This window comes from Odocoileus virginianus, chromosome 30, assembly GCF_023699985.2.
Source record: "Odocoileus virginianus isolate 20LAN1187 ecotype Illinois chromosome 30, Ovbor_1.2, whole genome shotgun sequence".
In the NCBI taxonomy this organism is placed as follows: domain Eukaryota; kingdom Metazoa; phylum Chordata; class Mammalia; order Artiodactyla; family Cervidae; genus Odocoileus; species Odocoileus virginianus.
In genome coordinates this window covers 31,913,411-31,935,492 of record NC_069703.1, presented here as the reverse complement: position 1 = coordinate 31,935,492, position 22,082 = coordinate 31,913,411, and the positions used below count along the sequence as shown (strand labels likewise).

The following is a 22,082-nucleotide window of genomic DNA, read 5'->3' as shown; positions in this document are numbered from 1 at the left end:
CCTTATCTGCCTCCTGAGAAATCTCTATGCAGGTCAGGAAGCAACAGTTAGTATTGGACATGGAACAATGGACTGGTTCCAAATTGGCAAAGGAGTGCAACAAGGCTGCATATTATCACCTTGCTTATGTAACTTCTATGCAGAGTACATCATGCAAAATACCAGGCTGGATAAAGCACAACTGGAATCAAGATTGAGGGGAGAAATATCAATAACCTCAGATATGCAGATGACACCAAACTTACGGCAGAAAGCGAAGAGGAACTAAAGAGCCTTTTGATGAAACTGAAAGAAGAGTGAAAAAGCTGGCTTAAAACTCAACATTCAAAAAACGAAGATAACAACATCCAGTCCCATCACTTCATGGCAAATAGAAGGGGAAACAATGGAAACAGTGAGAGACTTAATTTTCTTGGGCTCCAAAATCACTGCAGATGGGGACTGCAGCTGTGAATTTAAAGGACACTTGCTCCTTGGAAGAAAAGCCATGACCAACCTAGACAGCATATTAAAAAGCAGAGACATTATTTTGCCAACAAAGGTCCATCTAAGTCAAGGCTATGTTTTTCCAGTGGTCATGTATGGATGTGAGAGTTGGACTATAAAGAAAGCTGAGTGCCAAAGAACTGATGCTTTTGAAGTGTGGTATTGGAGAAGACTCTTGAGAGTTCCTTGGACTACAAGGAGATCCAACCAGTCCATCCTAAAGGAAATCAGTCCTGAATATTCATTGGAAGGACTGATGCTGAAGCTGAAGCTCCAATACTTTGGCCACCTGATGTGAACAACTGATTCCTTAGAAAAGACCCTGACGCTGGGAAAGATTAAAGGCAGGAGGAGAAGGGGACATTAGAGGATGAGATGGTTGGGTGGCATCACCGACTCAACGGACATGAGTTTGAGCAAGCTCTGGAAGTTGGTGATGGACAAGGATGCCTGGTGTGCTGCAGTCCATGGGAGAGAGTTGGACATGACTGAGGGACTGAACGGAACTCACACTCACACTCACACTAGTCCATTCTCTGGGCCTCTTGATATATACTAGCACCCTAAAAGTTCTGAGAAGTCCTGCAGTAAAGAAAACTTTTGAGCTTTATTTAATCCTGTGGTTGGGAAATGTTTTCTCCCAATCTGGTATTTCCTATTTTTTGTGCTGAATGGCCATTAACAGGACACAAAACTGGGGTTCCAGTTTCCTGGAACACACTTTGGGAAGTGATGATCCAGACCTCAGGGGGCTGTGAGACTTGGGTTAAGACACAGGCTTGGTCCCTAAAACTCCCAGGCTGTTTTTTTTTTTTTAGCTATAGAGGCTAAAAATGGTCAGAGATGAGTGGGAGGGGATGAACATCATTCAGGGCGACAGTGCCCAGTGGGTGAGAAGGCCAGTGAGTGACAGCTTCAGTGGCTGGTCAGTCTGAAACCAGAGGGGGTGAGGCAGAGAGGGATGGAGTGAGGGAGGGAGGGAATATTGAATATTTTGGTGCCATCGATTTTTAAAAAGCAGGGCAGAGGGGCGAGAGGAATGAGAAAAGGTGTATTTTATTTCCAAATACAATTCTGTCAAGAGGTCTGCTTTAAAAAGAAAAGACTGCTGCAAAGGACAGGAAATGCGATTTAGGAAAGAAAAAGTACATAAAGTTTATAAACCTATGGAAAGTTTTCAACAAAGAAGCTAAAGAAATTCCCCAAAGATACTTTCTTCCCCTCTCAGATTGTAGGTTCAGAAAGATAAACAATTTTCAGTGTTGGTGAGAATGGATAACACAGGATAACCTCTGAAGGCAGGGCTAGTTTGATAGCTTACTTTACAATAATTTAAGATGGGTCAGGACTCCCCTGGGTGTTCAGTGGTTAAAAATTCATGCTTCCACTGTAGGGGGCATGGGTTTGATCCCTGGTTGGGGAACTAAGATCCCACAGGCCCATGCAGAGCGGTCAAAAGATCTTTTTTTTTTTAAAGGGCTTATCCTGTGATATGCAATCTTAGTTCTGAATGTCAATTAACCCTGAGGAGATAACCAGACCATATACAAAGATGTCCTCGGCAGCATAATTTACAATACTCAAAAGGGGGAACAAACAGAAGGTTTAATAATAATAGCGTTAGTCGCTCTGCCCTGTCTGACTCTTTGTGACCCCATGGACTGTAGCCCACCAGGCTCCTCTGCCCATGGAATTCTCCAGGCAGGAATACTGAAGTGGGTTGCCAATGCCTTCTCCAGGGGATCTTCCCGACCCAGGGATCAAAGCTCGGGGCTGGTTAAATAGGTTGATTTAGACCTTAAGTGGCAGTGGAGAGGGCTAGCAGAGGGCACGGACTCTGGAACCGGGTCACTGGGGGTTAAAGCCTGACTCGCGCCTTTGTGCTGTGTGACTGTGGACAAGTGACTTACCCCCTTTGCCTTGCTTCCGCATCTGTAAAATGAGGGTAACTATCTTCTTTGCAGAGCTGTTTGAGGATTAAATGATTTAATATATATAAAGTGCTTTGGAACACTGTCTAATTGGCTGTTATGGTGATTGTTCCCTGCCGTGTGCTTAGTCATGTCTGACTCTTTGTGACCCCATGGACTGTCGCCCACTAGGCTCCTCTGTCCATGGAATTTTCCAGGCAAGGATACTGGAGTCGGTTGCCATTTTCTACTCCAAGGGATCTTCCTGACCCAGGGATTGAACCCACCTCTCTTGCATCTCCTGCATTAGCTGACAGCTTCTTTACCACTGGAATTGTTACTATTAAAATGAAAAGTGGAAACATATTTCCCACACCCGGAGTTTGTAAGATATAGCACATATGGGTATGATTCAATTCACGCAAAATGATCTATCTTTTGGTTTCTCTACATGTAGATACTCATAGAAGTCTGTAAGGATGATCACACCAAGGGGGTAATTAGTACTCATTTCAGGATGACACTCAGTTCCAGGCACTTTTATGTGTTTAATGTCTTTATATATTTTTATTTATTTTCCACTGAAGTGTAGTTGATTTATAATGTTGTCCTAGTTTCAGGTATACAGCCAAGTGATTCAGCTATACATATTATATCTATTGCATTTAGGTTATTATGAAATGTTGAGTATAGTTCCCTATGCTATACAGTAGGTCCTTACTGGTCACCTATTTTATATACAGTAATGTGTATCTGTTAATCCCCCACTTCCCCCTTTGATAATCGTTTGTTTTCTATGTCTGTGGGTCTGTTTCTGTCTTGAAAATAAGTTCATATGTGTCATTTTTCTGTGGATTCCACATATAAGTGATGGCACATGACAGCTGCCTTTCTCTGTCTGGCTTACTTCACTTCGTACCATCACCTCGACGTCCATCCACGTCTTTCTATATTAGCATTTTCTACAGTGACACATACCAAATGGAAAAAGGACGATAAAATCAAATTCATTTAGTGGGAAAAAAGGGAGTGGGGTGGTTTTGCAGCCCTCTTCAGAGCAGTAGGCTGGGGGCTTGTGAGCCCCCCACCCCCTGGCGGTCAGACCCTCTCCCCGGGGCTTTTTCGCTTCGAGGCCTTTCCCTGCACCCCTTCCCACCGTCTAGGCTCCTCTGCACCCCAGCGCCCTCCTCCGGCCCACTGGGAGGACCCTGCCTCTGCCTTACCGGAGTTGGGGTACCCCACCACGGTGGGCAGGTAGCGGCTCTTGTTTATGTCCACGGGCACGAAGGCTGTGTACTTGCTGATGATGTTGCAGGCCTTGCTGGCGTGCACGGCATTCACCTGGTAGCGGCGGCTGGTCCCTGCAGGCGGAGAAGCCGAGGTCATTCTGCGCACTTGGAAAGGCCTCCCTCCACAGGGGCTGAGAGGAGGGCTAGGTCGGTGGTCCCATATTCGGAATTCAATCAGGCCTTACAATTAAGGAACTACCAACTTGCCATTAAGCACATTAAAAAATTAACTCTCAGAATTATTGAAACCTCCACCATCATTTCATAAAATAAGGCTATTTTAATGTAAAAGAGGTAAGATAGCTAATAAAATGAGTTACCTTCCTTAAATAACTTTAGTGTTATTAAAAAAAACCCAAATCTCTGTGTTGGCAGTATTTTCTATTTTCATTTTGCAGCTGTGTGCTGAGAATCTTTCTGCAGGATTTCACAGGTCCCCTGGCTGCATGGGGACCATAGATCTGCCTCATAGAGACAAACCAGAGAGGGGGAGTGGGGTGCACAGGGTGACACAGCAAGTTAGGAATGGACCGGAGATCAGGACTCAGGATGGCCTGACCCCAAGGTTCAGACTCTTCCTACTGAGCAGGTGAGGAGTCTTCCTGGCATGAATGATGGACAAATGTCCTGTAAACTATAAGGAAAAGTGCTCATGGAAAAAAAAAATAACATATATGAAACTACAAATAATATAAACAAAAACCATGTAGTAGTATTATATAAATAAGGCATATATTATAACAAATAATAGAAATATTCTCTATGTATATCTATCTGTTCTCCAAATGCACTTCATCAACAGCTCAGCAATCACTTTCTTGAAAGTTTGCCCCAGTTCCTGGAGTAAATGAGCCTCCCTATCATCTCTGTTATACAGTTGCTTGGATTCCTGTGTTTCTTCTTAATAGTATTAGGACAAATCGGTCCTGAATATTCATTGGAAGGACTGATGCTGAAGCTGAAGTTCCAATATTTTGGCCACCTGATGCAAAGAACTGACTCACTGGAAAAGACCCTGATGCTGGGAAAGATTGAAGGCGGGAGAAGGGGACAACAGAGGATGAGATGGATGAGATGCACTCAATTAACGGTGTGTGTAATTATTTGATTCATGTCGGCCAGCCTCCAAGCTAGTCTGTGTCAAGCACTCAGAAGTCAGGACGGGGATGACAGTGGTCACTCTGCTGTTCAGCCTGACCCCCAGCTGATCCGCACTCAATAAATGGCCTTGAAGGGTGACTGTGCAGACCGATTAGGCCTAGAGGGTTCTGTGGGAGGAGAGGTGTGGTACCAGAGGAGCTAGGGAGGTGGAATAGGGCAGTCCTCATGGTAGTGTCTGCAGAGTCCTACAGTCCAGTCCAGTTCAGTTCAGTTGTTCAGTCGTGTCCAACTCTTTGCGAGCCAATGGACTGCAGCATGCCAGGCCTCCCTGTCCATCACCAACTCATGGAGCTTGCTCAAACTCATGTCCATTGAGTCGGTGATGCTATCCAACCATCTCATCCTCTGTCGTCCCCTTCTCCTCCTGCCTTCAATCTTTCCCAGCATCAGGGTCTTTTCTAATGAGTCAGTTCTTCACATCAGGTGGCCAAAGGATTGGAGTTTCAGCTTCAGCATCAGTGCTTACAACGAATATTCAGAACTGATTTCCTTTAGGATGGACTGGTTGGATCTCCTTGCAGTCCAAGGGACTCTCAAGAATCTTAATCCAACACCACAGTTCAAAAGCATCAATTCGTCAGTGCTCAGCTTTCTTTATGGTCCAAGTCTCACATCCATACGTGACTCCTGGAAAAACCACAGCTTTGACTGCTGCTGCTGCTGCTAAGTCCCTTCAGTCGTGTCCAACTCTGTGCGATCCCATAGACTGCAGCCCACCAGCTCCTCCGTCCCTGGGATTCTCCAGGCATGAATACTGGAGTGGGTTGCCGTTTCCTTCTCCATAGCTTTGACTAGATGGACCTTTGTTGGCAAAGTAATGTCTCTGCTTTTTAATATGCTGTCTAGGTTGGTTATAGCTTTTCTTCCAGGGAGCAAGAGTCTTTTTAATTTCGTGGCTGCAGTCACCATCTGCAGTGATTTTGGAGCCCAAGAAAATAAAGTCTGCTACTGTTCCCACTGCTTCCCCATCTATTTGCCATGAAGTGGTGGGACCGGAGGCCATGATCTTAGTTTTCTGAATGTTGAGTTTTAAGCCAACTTTTTCACTGTCCCCTTTCACTTTCATCAAGAGGTTCTTTAGTTCTTCTTTGCTTTCTGGCAGAAGGGTGGTGTCATCTGCATATATGAAGCTATTGAGGGACCCATAGCAGAGGGGAAGGAGGGAGGAGAGAACAGATCACGGGGCAGATCACGCAGGGGGTGGAGCCCTCGGCCGGGTGTGTGTGTGTGTGTGTGTGTGTGTGTGTGTGCGCGCGCGCGCGCATCTGTGTGCGTGGGTGTGGGTGTGTGTGTCGGTGTGTGTGTGTGTTGGGAGGGGGACAGTGTGGGTCAAGGGAGGCACATGTAGGCAGCGATGGGGCGGGGAGGTGGAGCGCTGGGCGGTGGCAGGGCTGCGGAGAGAAGTAAGGGTGGGGCCAGGAAAGAGGGCGGCCCCTGGGGGAGAGGCAAGGGGCGGGGCTTACCAGACGGGCGGCGCTGTGAGGGGCGGGGCCGCGAGGATGGGCGGGGGAGAGACAAGGGGCGGGGCCGCTGTGAGGGACAGGGCTATGACGAGGGGGCGGGGCCGCGCGGGGGGCCGCGCAGGGCCCGCGGTGCTCACCTTGCTCAATCTCACCCTCTCGCTCCGCCAGCTGCTCGAAATCCCGGATGATGGCGCGTGCTGCCAGGTGGTGGAAGGTCTCGCTCCACAGGTCGGGCTCTTGCGCGCCGCCCCTCTCCGGGCCGGGAGGCCCCAGCTCGAAGCTCACTTCCCACTGCAAATGCTGGCTGTCTTGCAGGCCCTTGACCACGGCCTTGCCCAGCACGGGGCCTGGGGTGGCGGGCCTGCTGGGGCTGGCCCGCTCCTCGGACTCGGCCAGGGGCTCCCAGTCCGAGGACGTCTCCGTCGCGAAGGCAGAGGGGTGATGGGACGGCTCTGCGGGCGGAGGGACAGGCGGGCTGAGATCTGAGCTGCAGGACAGAGGGTCCACTCCCAGGGGACATCAGACACTAAGCGAGGACAGTCCCCCCTCGCTGCTCCCGCCCCAGGGAACCCACAGCTCTCCTTAGGAGGTCAGGGGTAGCACGGCTCGTCCCCAAGAATAGGGCAGATCGCCCTCCCAGGAAGCCAGTACCTGAGGGGGCCAGAGAGGGTGGGAGCACTCTGCAGGGAGGACGTCTGGGAGCCTCGCAGGGAGCCCAAAGACCAGGTCGATTGGGAAGGAGGGGTTGGTGAGGTCCCTGGCAGGGACGGGCCACAGCAGACAGCGCTCCACCTCCCCCGGGATGGGCTCCAGCCTACGATTCCTCCCTGTCTCCAGTCGGGTCTTGGACATTGTGGACACTTACCCAGGTCCCCAGGGCTGCGGCTGTCTGAGGCAGGCTTCAAATTGGACCCAAGATCCAACTCTTTCATGGGGCTCCAGGCCTGGGTCTCCTGGCTGGAGGGTAGGAAGGGCTGGCAGCCTTGGGGCAGCAGAGACGGCCTGCGGGCCCCTGGACCCCGGAGTTTGGGGCCCTGGCTCAGGTCCGGGCCACCGTTCAGCAAGGGCTAAGAATGCAAGAGGAAGGGGAGAAGGCTGAGCTCCTGGCGCTGGGCCCCCTCCCGTCGGCCCCGAGCCACAGCTCTTCTTGGCACGTCACAGCTCCTCCCTGGGGACTGCCCCCAGAGCGCCCAAGGACACTGACCTGCTCTCCACTACCCATGAGAAACATCGGCACAAGTAATCCCAAATCGTGGATAAAGTCCAAACCACAGAAAACCATGGGAAAATCATGTACCATGGATAATATTCTAAACCCACTTTTTTTTTTTTGGTTTTGTTTTTGGCCATAAAGTTTAAAACTGTGTGTGTGGTTATAATTATCAACCTTTCCCCTTATGTCTTCCCATTTGTCATGCTAAAAAGTCTTTCCTAATAGAAAAAAATTCTAGAATTTTTGTGATTCTGTTTTTGTTTACATCTTTAGTTCATACAAAAATTATTTTGGTGTAAGGAAATAGAAAACAGCCTTTTCTTTGGTTTTCTGAATACTACAAATGTCATCACCATTTACTGGCGACAGTTCATTCATTGAGTCCCTGCAGTTTATCAATTCTCCGCCTCTATCCTGACAAAGCTGTCATGAGCATTTGGTTTTATTTCTGGACTTCTGTTTTGTGGATTTAATCTGTCCAACGCTAGTACAAAACACTTCAAAAGGCAAGAAGTCAACTGGGAAATATATTTGCAGCATGCATGACAAAGATCATTTTCAACAAAATGCTTTTATGAGAAAAGTATTATATAAGCCTGTGAAAAAATGCTCAGTCTCAGGAGCATTGCTCTAAATTGAAATAAGTTATGAGTGTTCCATCTATGGATTAGCAAACATTTAAATGTTTGGTGACACCCTTGTTGCCAAGGAGGAGGGCGGAGTCTCTCGTGGACTGTTGATGGGACACCGCGCTGGCACTCCTGTGGGAGAACGATTTAGCAGTGTGCCATCTGTCAACACTGAAAATGCACAAGCTCCTTTGACCCAGCGATTCCACTTTTAGGAATTTAACTCTGTGGCAACACACAAGGATGAAAATATCCATGTGCATGTACTGTATATATATTGTGGACTTTGAGAAAGTAAAAATCTGGAAACTTTCTAAAAGGCCATTTATAGGGGATGGTGTATGCATCACGGTTGTTGTGGTTTAGTTGCTAGGTTACGTTCGACTCTTTTGCGACCCCGTGGACTGTAGCCCACCAGGCTCCTCTGTCCATGAGATTTCCCAGGCAAGAATACTTGAGTGGGTTGCCATTTCCTCCTCCAGGAAATCTGTCTGACCCAGGGATTGAACCCGAACCTCCTGCATTGCAGGCAGATTCTTTACCACTGAGTCACCTAGGAAGCCAAAATACGTTATGGTACATCTGTGCAGTGGAACATCATACAACACTGAAATAAAAGTGGTGTGGATTTTTTCCATACCAATACAGAAAGATGCCCAAAATAAAATTTATTTTAAAAAATTTCAACTGTTTCATATTTTGATTGTGGAGAGAGTTACATGACTACATGTATTTATCAAAACTCATAGAGATGTTCACCAAAAAGAGTAATTTTTACTGCATATAAAAAGTTAGTTAAAAAGACATTTAAAAAGTAAATTGGAGAGCAGTTTGTATATGTGATTATTCAAAGCATATACGTGTGTTGCAATGTGTGTTTTTGAGTGTGTGTAGTATTTCTGGAAGGAAACGCCCCAAACCAAGTGGACACAAGGCAGAAGAGAGGGGTACTTTTACTTTATATTCAACCAAACTGAGGGTTTTTTAAATTGAGAACCCCAAGTATGTATTACTTTTGTAATTAAAGAATATTAAATTAGTTAAAAATAAAATTTGTACCTCTGGGAACATGTACTCCTGCCTGGAAGGAGGAGGGTGGAGGGGAACAAAGACACTTATACATAACAGAGAGAAAAACTGCCCCTTAGTTTTTAGACTAATGGTTAACTACAGAGTCTTTCTCATCTCCATCAAATATTTACTGGAAAGAGGACTATGCCTCCCCAGTAGAGGGGGCTTCTTGGGGGCAGGGGTTAAAGATGTCCTTCCTGTTTCCTCTGGGCCTGAGGTCCTGGGGGTGATACAAGGGTGTGGGAGACGGAAGAGACTGGTCCCTCTTAGGAAGGCCTCAGTGGGAACCGGTACCCAGACAAGGCTGCTGAGTCCCAGGACGTCCTTAACCCCTTTATCCCCATCAGAAACTGGGATTTCCCCTCACTCCAGGGTTACCACCACACTGAAAAACAGACTGCTGCAGTTTCCATAGCAACAAATTAGTCTAAGATTCAGCCCCCTTCACCCATCCGTAGACTGCAGGGAGTGTGTACGTGTGTGTGTGTGCATATATGTGCATTCACATAAGTATACTGGGGATTATCACATTGTGAAAGAAATCAAGAAGGGGATAAGGAGCAAAGATGGGCCAGAAGTGAGCAAGAGAGAAGCCAAGCTGTCCAGAGCTCTCAGCAAGCAGAACTGTGTTTAAAGGATGCCATTTCACACGACAATCCCACTACTGGGTTATATACCCTGAGAAAACCATAACTTAAAAAGCCACATGGACCTAAACCTTCACTGCAACACTATTTACACTAGCTCGGACATGGAAGCAACCTAGATGTCCGTCAACAGATGAATGGATAAAGAACTGTGTTACATATACACAATGGAGTATTACTCGGCCGTAAAAAGGAATACATTTGAGTCAGTTCTAATGAGGTGGATGAACCTAGAGCCTATTATACACAGTGAAGTAAGTCAGGAAGAGAAAAACAAATGTTACATATTAACATGTACATATATGGAATCTAGAAAGATGGTACTGATGAACTTATTTGCAGGGCAGCAATGGAAACGCAGACACAGAGAACAGACTTGTTGACACAGGCAGGGAAGGAGAGGGAGGGACGAATGGAGAGAGTAGCCTGGAAACGTACTCACTGCGTGTGTAAAACAGACAGCCAGTGGGAATTTGCCGTGTGACTCAGGGAGCGCAAACCAGTGCTCTGTGACCACCTAGAGGGGTGGGCTGGGCTAAGAAGTGGGTGAGGTTCACGAGGGAGGGGGCATAGGTTTACCGATGGCTGGTTCATGCTGATGCGTGGGAGAAACAGACACAATATTGTAAAGCAATTACCCTTCAATGAAAAATAAATGCATTAAAAAAAAGAAACTAAAAAAAATAAAATAAAGGACACCTACTCTGTGCCAGGCGCTGCACTAGCTACTTTATCTCTTATCAGCAGATGCTGCAGGAGTCTTCCACCTACGGTTGGCTCCCAATAAACATCTGTTGCTGACTCTTAGTCCAATTGTCTGACAAGCTAGTCTCTCCTTTGCAGAGATGAAAAGTTGGGGCTCAGAGAGGTTAAGCAACATGCTTAAGGAGCAGAGTCTGTCTGACTCCAAAGCCAGTGTCTTCTAGCCGCATCGAATGGCTCCTGGCTAAGCACCGCGAAGCACCTTCTGGGGCAAGGTGGCAGTGTTTCTGTCGCTGGGGAGCGCAGAGGGCTTAGGTATATGTGGAGATGGGAGGGATAGGGTTACTGGGGAGAATGGGGGGATGAAAGGCTTCTTTTATGGAACCAGAGACTCACAATGACAATGCTACGCAAAGCCCAATTTTAAGAAAATGGGCTAAGGCATATAGATCATAGCAAACATCCATTCGGGTTACCATAGTGTTTCTCAGACCTGGTGATTTTGCTGCCCTGCCCTGGGGACCTTTGGCAGTGTCTGCAGACGTGTTTGGTTGCCCCGACTGGGGATGGTAGTGTTACTGACAACCGGTGGATAGAAGCCAGGGAAGCTGCCCGACGTTCTACAATACATAGGACAGCCCCACAACAGAGTTACCACTTCAATAGTGTGGGGCCGAGAAACCCTAGTCTAGCTGGACGCTGGATAACTGGTCCTCCTGTGCCTCTGTCTCTGAGATGATCTCCGCCGTGGATGAATGTACAACCCTTGAGGTTTGCAGAGGGTGCAGAAAGGGAAGAAGAAGGGAAAGCAAGGCAAAAGGTCCTGGGTTGCAACCCCCTGACTGGCTGAGTGACCCTAGGTAAATCACTTTACCTCTGTGACCCTCACTTTCCACATCTGTACAGAGTGGGGGTGGCCAGCTCCTACATTGCCTCCTTTCCAAGGGGTACTGTAAAATCAAACTTGAGTGCAAATGGGGTGCTGTTTGACAACTGGGAAGTTCTATGAGAAGAGAATACGTGATGTTATTGACCAGTGGGTATCATTATTAGAAAGGTGTCAATTGTTTTTTTTTCCAGTTTTTTAAATTTATTTTTATTAGTTGGAGGCTAATTACTTTATAATATTGTAGTGGTTTTTGCCATACATTGACATGAATCAGCCATGGATTTACATGTGTTCCCCATCCTGATCCCCACTCCTACCTCCCTCTGGAAGGTGTCAATTGGAGGTCAGGTAGGCAAAGATTTGGAAACAGGGGGAAGTGACTTATGTCAGTGTAAATTGCAGTCAAGCTCCATCCTTCTGACTGAGGCAGGAGACACGGCTCCTCCCATCTACAGCAATCCCTAACTCCAAAATTCCCCGCTAGGGTACCTGCAAATCAATCTGCCACCACGGAGCATCCAGGCTGGTCTGGTTGGTGAGGTCCTGCAGCTTGGTTTTCCGCAGTGGGTATCTCCCGGTAGCCGTTGTGGGGTCACTGGCTGTGAGCGTTCTTGGGGTGGGCTTATGGTTGGTGATCTGGTTGGTGCTATATGCCCGCCGTCGCTGGGAGAGGCCTAGACCTGGGCAGGAGTGATGACGGAGAAGCAAGTAATCAGGGCGGAGAAAGAGAGGGGCTAACAGACTCCTTGCCTGCTTGGATACTTCTTGAGTTTTCCGCTGCTTACCCGTCGGGTTGGGAAGATCCCCTGGAGAAGGGAAAGGCTACCTACTTCAGTATTCTGGCCTGGAAAATTCCATGGACTGTATAGTCAATGGGGTCACAAAGAGTCGGACACGACTGAGCGACTTTCACGTTCACTTATCTGTTGAAATGTGTGCAGGTGTCTCACCTCACCTGGCATCCAAAGCCTTGCCTCACCCAGTGCTAATCCCTGCTCAGCTACTCTTTCTCCGCCTTTTTCAGGAGGAAAAGCATATTTGTGCTCCAAATATACCGGCTGTGTGTGTGTTCTCTAGGCACGACACCTCGACGTCTTAGCTCAGGCAGTTCCTGCTGCCTGGATCTCCTCGCCCCACTCCTAAGCACTGGTGCCCTTGTTACGTCTTTGCTAATAGCCTCTACCAGATGTTCCTTTCCCTGGGATTCCTACAGTTTGTTGAAATTCCCTATGGTCCTTGTCACCCTGCTTTCTAACAGAATTAAGGACAATTGTGTCTTGAAGTCGGAGGGCTTCTGAGGGACAGGTACCGCGTTTGATTCTCTGCTTCCCATTCTGTGCTCAGGACCAGCCTTAGTAGGTGATCAGTAAATACCCTACGAATGGCAACTGATGCCATGAAGAAGTTTGGGAGGAAGACGGATATAGACTCTTTATCTGTACTGTCCCTCTTTCAAGTTCCATGAGGTTAACTGAGTTGCTAAAATTCTCCAAATCTCAGTTTCCTCGTCCGTAAAGTTGATGTTATAGTACCCACCTCCACAGCTGCTAACCATTAGCACATAGTAGGTACTCAGTAAAAATGTGGCAGTCGTGGCTTCCCTGGAGCAGGGCGTGAAGCACAAACCACAGCCAACTAACCAGGGTTGGGGGCAGAGTCTCCGCTGGATGGCTGGGTGTCTTTGGCCTGTCTCGGGTTGAGCGGTGCCCTGACGCTCCTGCCACAGTCCCCACTGTCTGGGTTGGGCTCCTCATCCTGAGAGTGGGAGAAGACAGAGCTGCTGGACTCCTGAGAGGGCAGCATGCTGTATCGTCTTCTCTTGTCCTGGAGGGAGGGAGAGGAAAGAGGACTTAGAGAGAGGCTAGGCGTCAAGAAGGACATCCAAAGGGCGGCAAGGGGTGTGAGAGGAGACGGTGGAGGCTCCACCTTTGAAGAACCAGAATAATAAGCAATGGTTTTCCTTGCTTGGGGAATTTAGGCAGACTGCTGTTTAAGGGATGATGAATGGAAATGGTTTTTCATATCACTTATTCTGTTAATATTTATAATTGTATTCTTTGTTAAATTAAAAATGTAATTCTAAATGCTATTGCTGTCTCCAAATAGATAAACAAAAACAACAGCATGAACCATCTGTTGCTCTCATCCCATTCCCCATGATATAAACATATAAAAAATATAAAGGTTTTGGTGGTCATCTTGTATTATAAAATCTGGACCATATTACTTACATTTTGTCCATAGCTTGAATTTCACACTTAAAACATTTTGGAAATCTTTCACATCAACTACTCGTTTAAACATCTGACTGTGCGATATTATACCACCCCTTATTATGAAGCATTTGCTTTGTGGCCATTTATTTTTTTGCCACCATAAAAAATACTACAATAAATTCTTGACCATAAATCTATTACATCACTTTTGTTTCTATGTATTGGACTCTTAGGAGGTTTTGCTGGATTGAATAGTTATCTATGTCCAACTTGATTAGTTATTTCCGGATTGCCTTTCAGGAGGGTAAGTCGTGATCACACTCTTCACCCAGCAACTCTTCTAGGAGGAGGAGAAAGCATTGCTAGTCTCATGCGTAAGGACGAGAGAATGGATTTGATAACCCCTGCTGGTAGTAGAGTCTGTGGATGACCCACTATCTCCCAGACCTCCACGCAGGGCCCAGTCTGTGCAAAGTCTCAATCAGCATTAGGTTTAGCGTGTTTTCTCTGCAGTTGAGCACCCCACTCTCCAGAATACATTACCATTACTGACCATGGTTCTTAAGAGATTCCATATCTTTATAAAATCTGAAAATTTCAAATAAAATCCTAACTTTTCTTGAAAGATTAGAAACATGTTTAACACAAGGTCTGCATTCTTCCATGGCAACCCTTGTTAGACCTGAGTAGGGGCTGACAGTTTAGACAGGGTGTGTGTGATCCAGTTTGCTATCTTCTTCACCACTACTCATTTCCTCTCTGTCAGGAATGTCTACTATCCTTCATGATATTTTCCCCTTCGATTTTTATATCAAGTTCATTTCATTCATTTTATACCTGCCCAGTCCCTCTGGGCATTGCGTTCATGACTCTGGTTTAAAAACAAAGTAAGATGACAAATCCTTTAAAGGGGAGATGAGAGACTTACAAAAGAGTAAAGAGGGAAGCTAAGAGAAAATATCTGAGAAAATAGCTTCTCGGGCAAGCTGATACATTTTAGCATTTAGGATTTCACCTCCCTTTGAGAAGGTCCTTACTTTTATCCCACTTCTGCCACCACATGCCACAGAATTATCCATGTTAAGAAATAAAACACAAATTCTTCTAAGGACATATGGCTGGATTAGAGTGTTTGGGGGAAGGAAACCTGAGTGCTGTTCTGAACTGAGTTGTTCATCAAATATACCCATAACCTACTTTGGGTCAATTATGTAAAATGCATATTCTTGGGCCTTATCTGCTAAGTTTTATTCAGTAGACCTGGGTTGGAGCAAGGGCTCTACCTTTTAAACATGTTCCCCAAGTTCTTCAGCTGCAGGGGACCTAGAGAGCCACAGACTGAGATAGTAGCATTTATCCAAGCAGTGTCACCATTGACTGAATGCCTATGGCCTAACAACTATACCCCACAGCAGTAAACCCAAATCCAATTGGCTCCTGGCTGCCACAAATAAACAGTCTTTCCAGCCAAGGATGGCCTTGTAGGCAGGGTTCTGGACCCCCACCGCCTCCTGGAATTTCTAAAATACTTACAGTTCTAGGATTGGAGATGTATAAAGAGGCATCACATACAATGCCATATCCCACCAGCCGTTCTCCGGGGAAGAGGGAGCTGGTGCTGACAGGTGAGATCAGGACCTCGGTGGTCTCTGGGAAGACCCATTCCACAGTCACATCACTCAGGACCGGGGCCATAGCCTTCTTCAGGGATTTGACCATCTGTTGGGCAAGGTGAGAACACAGGTTGGGGGGATGTGTAAGTGGGGATATGCACACGTGAGGAGCATGAAGACCATGTGAGTGTGAGCATGAGGAGAATATCAGAGAGGAAGTGACAAGAGATTGTGGGGTGGCCTGTTCTGCAGTGAACATGCGTCTGGGCTTCTTAGACTCCTAGAATGTCAGAGCTGGAGCAGATCTTTGCTGTCACCTCTAAGCTTAGCATTTTATAGATTAAAAAACCCATGATTCAAAGTAGGATTATGATGAGCCAGGGGCATACAGAAAGTTGTGTGAAAACATGGGCTGAATAGTGATTTTGAGCAAGTCAATTTGCCTTCCTGGGCCATAGACCTTCCTGGGTCCCTTTCTGTTAAAGGGAGTCGGTAATTCTCTACTCTTGGTAGAGCTGAGAGGATGACCTGGATACTGCATTTCAAGTATCTGCTACAAGACAGGTGCTCAACAAATGACAGCTAGTTTAGCACTTAGCGGCTTAGCATCCCCTAGAGTGATTTCCTCAAACGTACTGCAAAGGTGGAGAAACAATGATCTGGGGAGAACGGCAGCCACAGAGATGCACTTTCAATTTTCCCTTTGAGACAGACTGTGCTCTTTTGCTGCGAGGAATGCATTAGGCGGCAGTCTCCATGTGCGATGCCTCAGCTTTCAAACCAAGACCACACCCTCTCCCTGGAAGCCCCCAGGCAACAAATGAGCAGTGCCTGGCCTTTCCACCCAATACAGATGACCTAATGGGCAACTCTTGCTCCAGAGATCCCTGGTGGGTTGCTTAAGACCTTGCCAGACCTGCACTGACGCCCGAGGCTCTCCCTGCTCAATTCTGTTTCCCTCCTTCCCTTTCACAAGTGCTGCATCTGCACACAGACTAAAGAGTTTTCCTCTCTGTTTCCTCTTCCCTTCCACAGATTTTAACCCTTCAAGAAACTTCTTGCTCTTCAGCTTTGTTGTTTCTTGTCCCTGGAGGATATGGACCAACAGAGACTCTCTAAGGACTGGATTACTTGTGCCAGTTATGCAGGAGATGGAGAGGAGACTAATTGCCTTGATTTCTTCTGGGCCCTTTAGATTCTCCTGAGCCATCATTTATCATCTTCAGGAACATGTCCAGAAAGGACCCCAGACACAACTCACATTAAAGAGGCAGTGATTCCTTTGGCAGCCCCAATCCTACCCACCCAGGATGGATGGAACATATGACCCTGGGGATGGAGACAAGAGTGATCTAGTGTCTTGTACTAACTCCAGAAATTGCCCACTCTGTGCTTTCACCTGTGATTCTCCTTGGGGTGCAATGTGGCCTAGTGGAGAGCTCAGATTTGGGGTGAAACCCCAGTTCTATCCCTGAGTTACTGTGTGGCCAGTCTGAGCTTCTGAGTTTCCAGCACCAGAAGAGACTGAGGTCCTTCTGCCTACCTTGGGTTGCAGCCGCTCCCCTTCCTCCAGGAACTCAGCACTGCCCTTGGACACAGTTGCCAACCCGTTCACCAGTCTGTGGCAGACGTTGGGTCCAATTCCAAAGCTATAGCACCTGGGAGAGGGGGACAAAGAGACTGGGACTTCCCGCCCTCTCTGCCATTTTGTCCCCTGATAGGAAAGGGACAGATCATGAGCTATCTCAGAGCTGGCCCTGTTCTTTAGGTAGAGGGTGAGGGAGAAGGAAGAGGGGCATCCATGGACACTCATTCACATATGGACAACTCATCACCTCCCACCCCAGTGGAGAGCCAAAGCAGGAAGAGCTCCCTCTGCTGAGGCTGCTCTTTGGGACCTGGATGCAAGGTCGTGAGCATCTTATCCTTCCTGAACTGTTGTGGGGAAAAGGCAAACTTTGAAGTCAGGCACACCACCAATGAAGGTCTGTCTAGTCCACACTATGGTTTTTCCAGTGGTCATGTATGGATGTGAGAGTTGGTCTATAAAGAAAGCTGAGCACTGAAGAATTGATGCTTTTGAATTGTGGTGTTGGAGAAGACTCTTGAGAGTCCCTTGGACTGCAAGGAGATCCAACTAGTCCATCATAAAGTAAATCAGTCCTGAATATTCATTGGAAGGACTGATGTTGAAGCTGAAACTCCAGTTCTTTGGTCACCTGATGCAAAGAACTGACTCTTTAGAAAGACCTTGATGCTAGGAAAGATTGAAGGTGGGAGAGAAGGGGATGACAGAGGATGAGATGGTTGGATGGCATCACTGACTCCATGGACATAAGTTTGAATAAACTCCGGGAGTTGGTGATGGACAGGGAGGCCTGGTGTGCTGCAGTCCATGGGGTCACAAAGAGTCAGACACAACTGAGCGACTGAACTGAACTGAACTGGACACCACCCTGGAAGCAAAGCTCTGGAGGAGTTGTGGGTCCTCGCTTTTCCTTCTGGCATTTTCCACGTTACCCCAGGCCTGGCATCCTCAGTCCAGGGCAGCCCAGAAAAACCAAGCCCTAGGCCTTCAGCCTGTGCCCACCTGGTGGAGAAGGCATGGTTTCGCACCAGCTCCAGCACCTTCCCGGTGTTGTTGACGGCACCATCCGTGATCAGGAAGAGAAGCCTCGGGTAGCCTCGGAGCGCTGGCTGCCGGATGACCCACTTGAGCGGGGAGAGGATGTTGGTGCCACCCATGTCAGCTCGCATTTTCTGGATGTTATCACAGGCCATGGCCAAGTTCTCCTACAGAGAAAGGCCAAGGGTAGGGAGGTCGTCCCCAGGTTGTCACATGGCATGGAGATGCCCAGCACCAGGAGGATGAGTCCTCTGTTTCCCTGAATTTTAGTTCAGCCTCACTGGAGTTGACTCCTCTTCCCGGTTTCATCTCTGCCCCATGTGCAGGGAGAATAGGTGGTTGTTTTCTGGTGTGAGCTCCCTAATAATACCATCTACCAATGTCGCAGATGCTACCACTCATGATGTATTAACTCACTGTTGCCCTTTCTTTGTTCCTCTTTAAAAATATAAACATCCCTGGAAAAGATAGCACGTCAGATCTTGATTGCTCAGCACAGAGGAGGTTTCCTTGTCTGATGAGTGAGGCAGGAGGTGTGGTGGAAAGACCAGTAGTCTAGAAATCTTAAGACTTGAGTCCTGGCTCGACTGTGGCACTAAATGCCTAGGATACTTTGAGGAAACCATTTCCCTCATCTGGGCTTCAGATTTCTGCCCTTGTGGACCAGTACTGTGAGACCCAGTTAGGCAAGAGTTCCTGGCATTGGATGGATGTCACTGAGCAAGGACAGATTCCTGCTGGATGTCATGTGCCCTCCTGATCCTGACTCAGGAAGCAGCTCTTCCAACATGCACACTTGGAATGATGGAATATATCAAAAGTCCTCAAATGTATATGTACCCTTTGAACAAGCAAGACTAGAAATTTATCCCAAGGGAATCATTAAGGATGGATGCAAAGCCTTTGCTGCAAAGATAACTAAATAGAAAAAAAAAATGGGAACAACTTAAATGCTCAACTGTAGGGGTTTAGTTAAATAAGTCACAGTCTATCTGTGTAGTGGGATGCTAGGCAACTATTGAAATTATGTTGCAGATTAATACTTACTGGCATGGACATATGCTCAGGATATGCTGTTTTGTTAGAAAAATAGGTTACACAGACAGTAAGGGAGGTTTAATCCTATCTTTATTGAAAATGTGTGCAAGTGCTTAGAACAAGAAGGGATTTATACTAAGCTCTTAATAGTGTTTTTTTTTTTCTCTTTTTTCTGACTAATGATGGGAGATTTTCAAATTTTTCTTTTCGACTATCTAGATTTAAAAATCATGGGACAATCAATATATATTATTTCTGTACTGAAGAAACCCATAAAGAAGTTATTTTTAGTTGAAAAGGAGTTCCGATGTCCCTCTTTTCTCCTTTCCTACACCTTCTCCCCCTCTTTCTCTTTCCCTCCCTCCCTTCATTTCTTCCCTCCTTTCCCCTTCTTTCATCCATCCCTCCATCCTTCTGTTCCTTCTTCCCTGGGATGGGGCCTGAAAATGCAGAATCTAACCACCAGGCCAGGAGGGAATCCCCTAGGATGCTCCCATTCTGAACATCCTGCTGGGGCCGAGGTCTTCTTGTTCCAAACTGTACCTTGTGGTTTGGAAAGACTTCTAGACTAGTGGTCTTTCCACCACACCTCCTGCCTCATTCATCAGAAAAGGAAACCTCCTCTGTGCTGAGCAATCAGGATCTGATGTGCTACCTTTTCCAGGGATGTTTATATGTTTAAAGAGGAACAAAGGAAGGGCAGTGGTAAGTTAACACATGGTGAGTGCTGGCTGTGTGGAGCTGTGTGGAGCGCCATTCCCAGCCCCCTCGCCCACCTATTCTCTCCTCTGCCCCTTGCTCTTCACACCTTCCCTCAACCTTGCCCGAGTCCATCATTCTGACGAGAGGGAGGCTTCAGTGGGTGGGAGGCCTAAGGTGCCCGCTCCCTCCGTCTTCCCTCTGCTCCCTCCCTGAGCACACCCATCCTTCACCCCACGTGTTCCTTATCTTGGGGAGGGGGGAGTCAGCAGATGGCCTGCAAGGGGAGAGCCTCCCCTGCGGTTCTCTGCTCCTGGCATCGCCAGCGAGGCTCTACACGGGGTCAGGGTTAGGCCCTGCGGTTCTCTGCTCCTGGCATCGCCAGCGAGGCTCTACACGGGGTCAGGGTTAGGCCCTGCGGTTCTCTGCTCCTGGCATCACCAGCGAGGCTCTACGCGGGGTCAGGGTTAGGCCCTGCGGTTCTCTGCTCCTGGCATCGCCAGCGAGGCTCTACACGGGGTCAGGGTTAGGCCCTGCGGTTCTCTGCTCCTGGCATCGCCAACAAGGCTCTACGCGGGGTCAGGGTTAGGCCCTGCGGTTCTCTGCTCCTGGCATCACCAGCGAGGCTCTACGCGGGGTCAGGGTTAGGCCCTGCGGTTCTCTGCTCCTGGCATCGCCAGCGAGGCTCTACGCGGGGTCAGGGTTAGGCCCTGCGGTTCTCTGCTCCTGGCATCGCCAGCGAGGCTCTACGCGGGGTCAGGGTTAGGGTCCCGTGAGGCCGGGCCTTGAGGTCGCCTCCTCTCTCCTCTCCCTCGCTTGCCTCTGCTCCTCACCACCCAAGCCCTCTTGGTCCCAACCACGCCCCCTCCTTACCTCACTGTAGGTCTGACTGGAAGGGAAGAGGGTTTTAAACGTGGATCCAAACCCAATGACGTTGAAGAGGCAGGTTGGCATGAGGCTCTTAAGAGCCACCAGCATGGCGTCCTAATAGGGAAGGAAGGAACTTTTAGGATTCCAGAAGGCGTTCTTCCCTTGGTCATCACAGCACAGAGGCAGCCTCCAAGGGAAACTTTCGCCCTCTGCCTGCACCCGACATCGCGTCCTCCCCCAGAGCAAGAAATTCACTGATGCTGACCAGAGGCTGGGCCAGAGCCATCATCATAAAACTCCTCATCCGTGTAGCAAGTCTGATTTCTCAAAGTCATTCTATTAGAGTTTGCCAGTTCCGTTTCACCTCCTACTGACCCTGAGCGGTAAGGAGAGCCGGAAGTATGCATTCCCTTCTGCCAAAAGAAAATTGACATCTAAGGGAGACACATGGCCTGGTCTCGCTGGTGATGGAGCAGGCCTCTGTGTGGCTCTCATCCAGGGCCTTTTGTATCAGAAACCCCCCCACTATCATGAACTAGGATACATTTCTTAGGAGGAGTCTCTTTAGCTCGTATCTGTTCAATGCCCAGAATGTACTTTACATGCATTATCTCACATAATCTTCACGCTAACTCTTTGAGGCAGGCACAATATTATTCTCATTTTATTTAAGAGAAAACTGAGGCACAGAGAGGTGGAGTGACTTGTTTGTGAGCATCCAGATTGTAAATTAGTGGAGCCAGGACTCAAATGTGTCACTCTGACTCCAAGCCTGTGAACATTAAAGGGTCTGAACCGATCTGACTAGGCAACACCAGGAGACCTTCATCAAGGTATTTTCTAAAAAAAATAATGACGCAGAGAGAAGGTGGAGATGACAAGTGGGAAAACGATGGCGTTGATGCTGATGACACAATGCAATGATCAATGTCAAGCAGTCACTATGTGCTAAGCGCTTTATCTCTTTCGTCTCTACAATATACATTATAGCAGAGTGGTTAAGAAGACACACTTTGAAGTTAAACATATCTGGGTTTCAATCTCACTTTTACTAACTTGACCTTGGGTTAGCTATGTCATTTTTCTGAACTTCAGCAAGGCACACAGTAAAATATTCAGTAAATGGTTATTATTACCTACCGTATGAAATACGTATTAATAAAAACACCTCTATTTTACAGATAAGGAAACTGAGGAACTGCACTGGATCATAAAGCCTAAGAACAGGGCTGAGGCTCTCGAAGCCTAGCGCCGAGATCTTTAGTCACGTTGGCTCTGCTTTGGCACAGAACTCGGGAATGAGGGGCTTTTCCCCACCCTCAGAGAGTTTATTGATGGCATCCCAGGGATCTCGGCAAAGCTTCACAGAAACAAACTGTCATGCTCCAAAATCTAGAAGGAAACAGTTGCAAGTAGATCCCGGCAACTTCCACGCCATATGGTCTTTAGAATCCACAACCCTGCAGCACCTCGCCCACCCCGCTTTGTAAATATTAACATCAATGTTCTGTCCATCTCCTTTTATGACTTGTCTTAATACGTTTTGTTTTTCTGCAAAAG

At 47.6% G+C, this 22,082-nt stretch overlaps 1 protein-coding gene across 3 annotated transcripts in view; it reads right to left on the bottom strand.

Annotated features, from left to right (window-relative positions):
* VWA5B1 (von Willebrand factor A domain containing 5B1) overlaps window positions 1–22,082 on the bottom strand; it is a 58,630-nt gene that overhangs the window by 12,693 nt on the left and 23,855 nt on the right. For 2 of the 3 annotated variants that reach the window (XM_020899199.2, XM_020899200.2), the window contains exons 9-17: window positions 20,526–20,636; window positions 17,880–18,082; window positions 16,833–16,947; window positions 15,210–15,395; window positions 13,101–13,284; window positions 11,950–12,140; window positions 7,175–7,376; window positions 6,447–6,761; window positions 3,620–3,757 (exon numbers count right to left, since the gene is read on the bottom strand). In XM_020899199.2, coding sequence (XP_020754858.2) covers window positions 3,620–3,757; window positions 6,447–6,761; window positions 7,175–7,376; window positions 11,950–12,140; window positions 13,101–13,284; window positions 15,210–15,395; window positions 16,833–16,947; window positions 17,880–18,082; window positions 20,526–20,636 — 1,645 coding nt within the window. The remainder of the gene's footprint in view (window positions 1–3,619; window positions 3,758–6,446; window positions 6,762–7,174; window positions 7,377–11,949; window positions 12,141–13,100; window positions 13,285–15,209; window positions 15,396–16,832; window positions 16,948–17,879; window positions 18,083–20,525; window positions 20,637–22,082) is intronic. The other variant, XM_070458828.1, reaches the window with a different exon arrangement.